This window comes from Chrysoperla carnea, chromosome 5 (assembly GCF_905475395.1).
Source record: "Chrysoperla carnea chromosome 5, inChrCarn1.1, whole genome shotgun sequence".
NCBI classification, from domain to species: domain Eukaryota; kingdom Metazoa; phylum Arthropoda; class Insecta; order Neuroptera; family Chrysopidae; genus Chrysoperla; species Chrysoperla carnea.
In genome coordinates, this window is record NC_058341.1 from 17889359 (window position 1) to 17899942 (window position 10584).

At 29.2% G+C, this 10584-nt stretch overlaps 2 protein-coding genes across 2 annotated transcripts; one reads left to right on the forward strand and one right to left on the reverse strand.

Moving 5' to 3' along the window:
• Positions 1 to 1266: 1266 nt before the first annotated feature.
• Positions 1267 to 3470, forward strand: LOC123299995. The gene is made up of 4 exons (XM_044882446.1): positions 1267 to 1383; positions 1903 to 2160; positions 2625 to 2887; positions 3061 to 3470. The coding sequence occupies exons 1-4, from the start codon at positions 1327 to 1329 to the stop codon at positions 3203 to 3205; spliced, it is 723 nt and encodes a 240-aa protein (XP_044738381.1). The 5' UTR covers positions 1267 to 1326; the 3' UTR covers positions 3206 to 3470.
• Positions 3471 to 5853: 2383 nt separating this feature from the next.
• LOC123300004 lies at positions 5854 to 8144 on the reverse strand. Its single transcript, XM_044882457.1, has 2 exons — positions 7992 to 8144; positions 5854 to 6628 (listed from the first exon to the last, which is right to left on the reverse strand). Exons 1-2 carry the CDS (start codon positions 8050 to 8052, stop codon positions 6219 to 6221), a joined length of 471 nt encoding a protein of 156 aa, XP_044738392.1. The 5' UTR covers positions 8053 to 8144; the 3' UTR covers positions 5854 to 6218.
• Between the last annotated feature and the right edge of the window lie 2440 nt (positions 8145 to 10584).

Consider the following 10584-nt stretch of genomic DNA (forward strand, 5'->3'; position numbering starts at 1 on the left):
TCAGAAACATAAAAATTACTTGTAACGTGTCTTGCCTATATGTTATTTATAATCGATATTCTTAATTTAAAATCGATATTGTTAAATCCTGAAAGAAAGAACTAAACGGGAGCAATTTATTGAGAGCAAAAACGTTAAAAAAACTATCAATTTACCGAGATAATAAAAACAAAAATTTTGTATTTTTAATTGAAAATATTTAATTAAATAGTTATTTAATAATTGGAGCGATTGTGATCATTTAGAAAAAATCCTGGAGTATTGGTCCAATTATTAAATAATTGTTTATAAATATTATATTTAAATATTTTCAATTTACGTTATCCCAAACGTTTTTGCTCTCAATAAATTGCTCCTGTTTAGTTCTTTCTTTCAGGATTTAACAATATCGATTTATAAATAACATATAGGCAAGACACGTTACAAGTAATTTTTATGTTTCTGAACTAAAAATTTTAAAATTTGGTAACAGGAGAATATGTTAGATATTGCAGAAATATACATATTTTTTATGTCTATGGTAATCTAATAAAGTACATATGTTAGGTTGGTATACTTGGTTGGTTACAATATCTTTGTGTTGGCTGCATTGATATTACTAATATATTTGTCTCTTTTATTTCAATACAATATCTATATATCTTACTCATTTTTAATTTTATATTAAAGCAGCCATGTTTTTTTTAGTTTCGACCAATAGAAATGCTATATAAAGACTTCGTTTTATTATATTACCATAGACATAAAGAATATGTACATTTCTGCAATATCTAACATATTCTCCTGTTACCAAATTTTAAAATTTTTGTTTCAAAAACACAAAAAGTACTTGTAATGTGCCTTGCCTATATGATATTTATAAATCGATATTGTTAAATACCTAAAGAACTAAACGGGAGCAATTTATTTGTAGCATAAACGTTTGGAAAAACTATGAATTTACTGAGATATTTATTATAAACAATAATTTTGTATTTTTAATTGAAAATATTTATTTAAAAGCGCACCGTGAGGTAAAGTTCAGTCAAAAACATAATAATATAGATTATTTATTAATGTATCTTATATTTTATTAAACATATAATTTAAAACTTCTTTCTTAGATCTTAGATCTTACTAGAGGAACAAAAGTTCAGTACAATCGAAACTCTGGAAAATAAATAAATTTTTTGCAGGAAATGAAAATTTTTGTTCAGCCTAGAAAAGTTTGTTAAAACACCACTGTGGGTCTATATTTAATATAAGTCTATGATGCAGGGTCGTATTTGAAAATAGACTGGTGAAACGGTTTTTAATATTTTCATTTTATATAATTCACTTTGTAAAATGGAACCTATCGCATCTAATTTTTTTGAAACACCTGAAAAACCTATTGAAGAATCTGTAAGTTTTATAAATCATATTTATCTTATTTGATTATTATACACCACTTATATTACAATATAGAGGTTATGTTTATGTAAACACAATTAAAAAATTTAATAGTATGTTATATTATCTTAAGATTTTTGTCCAAAACGAAAGGATATAACTAAATCAAATTCCACAAATAAATTAGTAACCAGGAGTATAGCTGAATTTGCCTTTTTTTTCTTAAAAACGATGCTTTGAGTTATACTGAAATGTAGATCATTTTATACAATTTGTTACTTAGTTTAGTCGATTAGCTTGCGTTGAAAGGCACAAAGGATATCGTAGGACTTTAGATATGTTGACGAGCCTCCTACTCGTACAACAGGTATAACAAAAACAAAAATTAGTTAGCAAAATAATCACCCACAAATTAAGTTTTCCCCGACGAAAGCGAACTTCTTATTTATTCAATGGTTCTAAAAAATAAGCGAATGCAATATTTGTATGATGTTATAAATTGCATGATTTAATTTCCCCCTCATTTTGCAGGTACATATGCCTAAAAAACAATTGGATCGCCAAACGAAAGAAATCATATATAGAGTATACTGTTTTTTTAAACAAGAGGCTGAAGACTTACCAGAAATTAAAAATTTTTTAAAAAGAACAATGGATGCTTGCGGCATACCAAAAACTACGATTTGTCGAATTGTCCGGGAAGCGAATGAAATTGACTATGTATCATCACCCACTATAAAAACAATGAACGAAGAAATAAAAAACACGACGGAAAATATTTCCCAAGAGGTAATTTGGCGTACTATGTACTTGTATTCCCCATCCTTAACCGAATCACATTATGAGTGATAATCGAGAGGCTTCCGATCTCTATTATCAGGTGTCGGCTATCCTAGCTATGTTTTTCCATTAGGTTTGCACATATAGGTTAATACTGGGATAGTTCCTAACTAAGCTAACCATAGCTGCATACTTCCCCCTTTCTTCTATTTTCCCGATCCTTTTTTTATGACATGTCCTGATCAATGTTTGTATGTTTGTTAAAAAAGAATGTTTAAAAAAGAATGAACAAATTGAATTGAATATATAAAATTAAGGGCGCTCCAGCAAGTTTTGCTTGCAAGCTTCCAATTCTGATTCAGTAACCCAGAAAAACATAAAGAAACCGTAGAAATACCGAATACTTGAATTTTTTTCCCACGTGAGAAGTTTTTATCCTATCGATTTACTAGATAATTTTTCTTGGTTTGTAGACACAACACCACCAAACACCTAAAAAACAGTTGCAACGACAAGCGAAAGAAATGGCATATAAAGTGTATACGTTTTTTAAAAAAGAATCTGTTGAGCTTGTTGAGAAACCACAATTTAAAAATTATCTAAAGAGAACAATCAAAGCTTTAGGTATGACGAAATCCACAATTTGTCGAATTGTTCAAGAAATGAATAAGACTGGCCAGATATCTTCACCTAAGAGAAATTTAAAAAAACTAAAATCGACGAGTTTTCGCATAAGGTAATTCGGTATAATCCTATCAAAAAGGCAAAAAAATAGAACGAATATCATAATAGGAGATAACAGTTGAAAACTTCTAAGTGTTTTGTAAGATATTCAATCTCGAATGTCATGAAAATAACTTTTATGTAATTCTTGATAATTAATTATTAATTACAATGAATTGTTCACAGGATAAAACAAAAAGGAAAGGGCAACACGAAAGGAGAAACAAAAGAGAAAACAAAAAAGGAGAAAAAGCAAGTCTTCAAGGACGTGCCCATGCTCGAGTCCGTTACTGTGTCTCACGCGACTGAAGTCACCCGTCCTTGGGTTTGAATTATGCATCCATGTTAACTACGGACACAGTGATTTGGGTGAGAGCGAGTTGAAAGATATATCAACATCATGTTGGAATCGTGCCAGCGCTATGTGCGAAAAAGTATTTAATAACCTCCACTTGGTGGAACAAATTCGCAATTATAATGGCTCTGGACAAAGATGTGTGAGAAATCGAGAAAAGAATTGATTAAAAACTCAAAACATTGATATGACTTTTCAGTTTTCTTTAATTCATAGATACGATACATTTTCAGTCATTATTTTCATCCATGAAAACATTCAAATAAAAATTTTAATTTACTAACTTGATTTTTTTTTTTATTCGAACCTTATCATTTTTTAACAATATTTAACTAATTTTAACTATTTTAATAAACTATAAAATAAATTAATATTTTTTTAAAACAATTTGTTTGTTGATATTGTTAATAAAACAATATAATTAAAAAACAAGTTTAAAATTTGTATTACAAAAAGTCTTATTGATAGTCAAAATGTATCTTTAGTTTATTTCACAAGCTTTATCACTGGAAACAGGATTGGATTGTTACGTTCAAAACATTAAAATCCGTAAATTGCTTCTTTGTTAAAGGCTTTTTATTTAAGAAAAAAGCATTCGATATAAAAACTGTTTAATTTATTCGACTCAAGTTTCGTAACTGATAAAGAGATAAAGGAATACTTAAAAAAAATTCCAAATTTTCAGGATTGTTTAATTTGTTCGAGTTTAACTCGTTACGGAAATCTTTAAAGATTGTTCAAAACGTAATTTTTCTTTTCCTAAGGGAATGCACTGGAAAGCCATTCCCACTAGAATCTAGCACTGTCGAAAACTACCAATTTTTATTAAGAAAATTTCCAGATATTTGTGAAAAATCAAAAATTACAATCAGCAAAGAAAAACTATTTTTCATATACAGGAATTTTTAAGATATGTTTAAGAGTTTTGATCCATTTCTTGGGTCAATAAAGTATGCCAATTTTGGATTTTAAATTTCCATACTTCGATTTGGATCAAATCTTAGATAGGAAAGTCAATTTAAACAATTTTCTCGACGTTTCCAAATATTCTGTTTCCATATATTTATAAATTATAAAATGATATTACAATTTCTACTAAATCGATTAAATCGTACGATTAAAATCATCAATTCCTTTAAAAAAATTATAACATTGTAAGAAAATAAATTCAAAATAAATGTTTGACGCGTATTTATAGAGAGCCTTTTCTATACGAGTTTTTCCGATACTTTGCTTTATTTTACAACAACAACAAAATCGAAGACATTTCAAACTATTACGTTTCAATTTCGTTCAACATGTTTTATGTTACATTAAAAATATAAATGGCATGCAAACAGCGACGTTACTGACCATTAATAATAGTTAAGGTACTCACACATTGTAAACCTTTTATTAGGCGATTAAAATTTGGCTGTTACAAGGCAAATTGCTGAAGCCAAATTGTAAATGTACCCCATTAAGAAGTTCTCAGTGCGCGAATACAATGGCATTGTATACTAATTTAAATAATTAATTATTAACGTAAATATTTATTATTTTTGGTTTCAGTCAGGTACGTCAAAATAAAATACAGTATTGTAAACAATTTTTGTGAATATATGCACTTAATCAGGCCTGATTATGTAATTGAATAAATTATTGGAAACATATTTCATAAAAAGCGCTAAAATTCAACTTAATTAATAAAATGGAACAAGTAATTCGGTAGTAATTGGTGATAAAAAGCGTTTTTAGAATACCTCTTCCGAAACGTAAATGGCAAGTTTAGGAATTATGAGATGTTGGGAAGAGATAATTCTTAATGCACTATTTTCATGGCATTGTTTATTTTCAAATCAGGCCTGAACTTAATTATAATAATAACTGCAGACCATTAAAGTTTTGGGAAATGATTCGTTTGTTTTATATTTTAAAGTTTTTGTTCTGGTACAAATTTTATTGAATTAACAAATCTAATTGGTCATAACTGCAATATGAACACGAACACGCAGTAATAAAACAAACGTATTTCATATTATACGGGTGGCACATAAAGGTATCATCAACATCGAATAATACAGTAAATATAGGTTTTGACCGACACTTTCGCGTCAAAAGCTGATTTATCTTTGGCAAAAAGCTGATTTAGTCAAATAAAAAGTTATCCTAAGTACGGCGAATTGACACATCTGAGGAATCTAGGTTTTTCGAGATGCAAGTGAGATTTTTGATAGAAAATAGAAATTATTCGCTGAAAATATGCTTTGGGAAATTTATAGATAATAAAAAGAAACACGTCGCATGATAATCAGATCGAGTTCAGTTAAAAATTGATTTTTATGTGAAATCCCATATTTTCGATAAAAAATTACTTTTTTCATTTATTTCAGTTTGCAGACGAAATATCTATTAGATCAAATTGCCAAGAAAATTAATTTGTAGAAAACAAAAAATACAACTTTTTCTGTGAATCACATTAGGATACATGTCATCTGACCGAGTTACAGATATTAGGAAGTCTATTTTTAGATCAGTTTTCGGTTTGATTGTGATATCTCTAAAAATAGAAAAATAGATGAGCGTTCAAATATTACGTAGGCAAACTTTTTATGATTTTAGTCACCCACCAGGCACCCCCTTGTATAAGAAAATTGCGAACCACATAATTGAAACTTGTGTGCTTTCGGTTTTAGTTTCACAGATTTCTTATTTAAACCGAAAACACTCCAAAGGACAATCATTGAAAAGAACTTAAAACTGGTATAAATCGAATTCGATTATCTCTTCTTCCTCAAAGCATGTTATCAACTAAAGTTAATAGTTTTTAATTCTTGCCAAAAACTCCACTTTCATCTCGATTGCTGTAAGGCAAGATAAGTTTTTATATACCTGAGAAAGCTTTTAGCAAAAAAATCAGCTCTCGGTGCTTTTGTAGTCTTTTTTTCATTTTATTAGAATAAATCGAAATTTAAATGATCTGCAAAATATGTTTTCTGGTATAAAAAATTTACGCTATTGGAGGATCATCATCATCATCTTGTCCAATTAAGACTTCATCATACGTATTATTTCGACTGAGTCGGATACGTAATCGTGTAACAATTCCAAATTTTTTCTCCCCATAATAAATTCCAAAAACAAATCCAAATGCTAATAATAAAATTATCAATGATACACTTAATACATCTGTTTTACTCGAGATTTCTTCGACGGCAACAAGTGTATCCTTTGTTGTGATCGGTTTTAGTGTTGTCACAAGTGGTTGTACGTGAATGCATGATTGATTGTGCTTGGAACGTTCATAGTCAGCTTTACATTTACAAATTCCAATTTTTGATGATTTATTTATTTCAGAGCATGTTTCATTCTCATCACAAATCGCCCCGTTTACATTATCAATTGAACAATTTTTTGGTCCTGAAAAACAAATGGTTTCTAAAATAAATTCAACCAAGGGAGTCGAAAGTTTATTAGCCAAATGTGGACACGTCAATGGATTAACAACAAAATAAAAATCTAATTGAATTCAGCTAAGCAAGGACATAAAGAGATTAACAAGAGATTCAGATCTTTTTCTATGTTTTTTAATCCGTAGAATCAATTTTTATTTTGAATAAAACCATCAAAAATAGATTTTATTAATTACTTGCCTCATTCAGTATGCGTGGGAAAAATAGTTCATTACCGCAATAGTATCGTAATGAATTCATTACCACACTCCAAATTACTGTCAAAATGTAGAATAGAGGAGAACACTGAATTTATCGAAAAGGCGAAAAGCAAATTTGGACAGCAATCTAGATGCCTTAAGTTCTAAATTCAAACGGTGACAGAACAAATTTTCTAATCTTTTTCTGTGTATTTTCGTTCCCGACAGGGAGGTGCAACCCTACCGAGTGCAGTTTCTTAATATATAGCTGAATATTTATATAAACCATTATCAAAATTATGGTTTGACTTCCGAACGTTGAAAATATGTTCAATCGATTCAGCAAGGTCGATTTATATTTAATAGATTTCAAGTTTCACATTAAACCGCAAATTTTGAAATTGGGAGGGTGTACAGGTGGTCAACGACACCCGGTAAAGCTACAGGAGGTAATATATTTTAAAACAAAAAGCGTGCAATACTTTGAAAGTGATTTGGTGCTTATTAAGAAAAATATTTGAGTGCAATCTTTATATTTACATGTTTAGAAATTTCATTATTTTACGACCAATCATATCTTTTTAGAATAAGGGAAAATAAATGTAGGAATCATCTAGAAAATTTTATAGTCTTCAATAATTACCTCTCTAACGATAAAACTTACCACTTATTGGTAAAAAGCCTAATTGTGAGAGGTTTACATAAAAATTCAGCTATATGAAATTTTGTTCTAGGCCGAATACTTAATCGAACAATTTTTGGTTCTGAAATAACAATATTTTGAAATTAAATCAAGGACTTGAAAGTTAACTTTTAAGTGTGAATACGGATTTAGAATTAATCCTCTTTTCACCATAGCAACGACAATAAAGTTATTTTACTTAATTTTATTTTAAAATTTATTGATTGGAAAATTATATTTTGATTAATTTCAAAAAAGAGCATTATTTTACAGTTTAATAAAATCATTTTATGAACGCGTCATACCATGATTATTATTAATAAACGGAAATACTCAATTACAATAAAATTTAAATTAATATTGTTTATCAAACGTAACCTAAATAATATTTTTAAAAAATTTGTATGTTTACAAATTTAAAAATAAAAATAATAAACAAAAATACTAACCTTCAGATGCGTTCACTGATATACAAAATATAAATAGTAAAAAGTATTGATTTGTTCTCATTATTATCAATTAATTTAAGTTTAATTATATTTTATACAAAACAAATCAATTGTAATCGATTTGTGCGGTCAACTTATTGTTATGTTTATGAAAACATCTGGTGAACTCTGAACTCATTCTAAACGTCAGGAATAATAGATTTTGTCGTATTGTCAATCATACTAAACTGCGCATTTATTTTTTAAAATTAAAATACATATTATTATTATTTTAATAAAACTAAACTATTAATTATTTTAGCATTTAAAATTATGTCTTTATTATGTGTGAAAATTTATTTATTTTTTTTAAATTTAAAAATGAAGTAGTTTACGTTATATTTGTTTGCCATCTATTAGTATTCGTTCAAACTATATACAGTTTTCGTTTTTAACAATTTTTACTATTTGTGTATTACTTTGATATTGTTGTAGATTATTACATTGTTATGCAAATTTAATTATTGAATTTCCTTGTTATTTCTTCAAATTTTAATACATGTTTTTGAACTTGGAAATAGTCATCAATAATAAAGTCATTAAAGCATTCTTTTTTTAATTTTCAATCTCGGATGAATTTTTGTCGTTATCTCGAATCCAAATGTTAAAAGAACCCGATTTTTGAATTTTTTGGATCAAAGAGGCCTAATATTATGAGTCATTAAAAATTCATTAGCTTGCATTCAAGAAAAAAAGCTAATTGCAGTTCATATTTTCAATAGGTCGTTTAATTGATATGTTTTTCGTTTTCCACATTGAAAACTCCTCAATTTCAAAGTTTTCGTAATTGAAAACGTTATAAGTTACATTGAAATGAAGCTCCTCACGAAGTTTCGTAAGAGTGTTTTACGAAATAGTAAAAAAAGGGCGATCTATTAAGGAAAAAAGGTACATGAGCCTTTCCTCACTCCCTGACAAAAACTGGAAGCCACAAATATGTTGATCCACTCTCGTCTATACTTTATTCTGCGAGGTGACAATGTCGCAAAAGAACCACTAATAGATCTACACAGAATCATCAACAGACTAGCTAAGAAATGGATGAACCTATCTTAGCGTGGCTTTTCCAATCTCTTACATATACCACCAGGTGGGGCAAATCTTTTGCCTTCTGGCTGGTTCCGCGGACGTAAGCATTGTGGTCTACGCATTTAGATTGCTGACCTACAAGAACAACTTTGTCAAGGAAACTGTGTGGTCGTGTTTGAAGCGCGTTGTGAGACGTCGTATTTGCGGTGATCCAACAGAGGTATGATTACCAAATATCCGTCTGGCTCACTAGAGGGTCAACTGGCATGAGACTGCGAAGATGTTTCTAGTTTGTGGACACAGGCTACAAATGAGTGCCGCTGTCTTAATAGCAAAATCGGAGTCTGTTTCCATTGGTGTGTCGAAAAGCGTGTAGTCCCAGAAACATCACGATGCATGATAATCTGTCTCAGAACTTTGGACATACTACCTTGGTAAATTATATTATGCACTTAATAGTAGACATGCGTTTATTCAAATCGAAATTTATTTCATAGTTTTTATACAAGATTTGAATAAATTTATGCTATCATAGTTTTTTCTTTTTTTTTTTAAATGATAGTATTTTGGTCCGGGAATCTGGGAACAAGGTTATAACAAGGGAGCTATTTCTGCTTTTACATAATATATATATAATATTTGAAATGCAGACATGAGTCCGCCAATTTGACGCCATTTCAGCAACTCAAAGTATTATATACAGTAATAGTATTCCACATAGTTTTAGTTTTGTAAAAGTTACAACTGCTATGATGTTCATAAAGTCCATACTAAAAACATTATACAGTGAACCCGCGGTAATCCGACAAACGTTTTGCAAAGTGGTGTCGAATTATCGAATTTGTCGGACTATCGAGTACTGCTACAAACCCCTTGTAGTCCGGAACTTTTTGAAAAAGAATACCTTGTAATCCGACAAATTACATATCGAAGTGAAACGATTTCAATCATTTTCTAATTTCATTCACGAAGAATTTCGGTATTTATAATAAATCTGCTTTGTTATTACCGTTATAGTTATGTCGGATTACAAGGGATGCCGGATTATGAAGGGGCCGGATTACCGCGGGTCTACTGTATACAAAAATATATAGCAATGTTAAAATTTTTATTCCTTATTATACCCTGTATATATGTAATATTTATCAAGGTATACTTACTTAGTCCCAAGTTTGTAACGCTTAAAAATATTGATGCTACGAACAAAATTTTGGTATAGGTGATAACTCAAAAAAAACGAAAAAAGATATCAAGCTGAAATATTTATAGCGTACTCAGAAAGTAAAAAGTGAGGTCAAGTTCGTAAAAAATGTTCCTTATAAAAAAATAAACAACTTTTGTTTGAAACATTTTTTCGTAAATATAAACTGTTTACCCGTGAGCGCGGAAATTAGGCGCAAATTGTATAGTATGTATTATATGGGAATATCAGTTACATATGTGTGACATGTATGTATGTGTTATATGACAGAGTAATCAACATTGTCTATACATGGTATTTCAATAGTTAACTCAGTCAATTGTT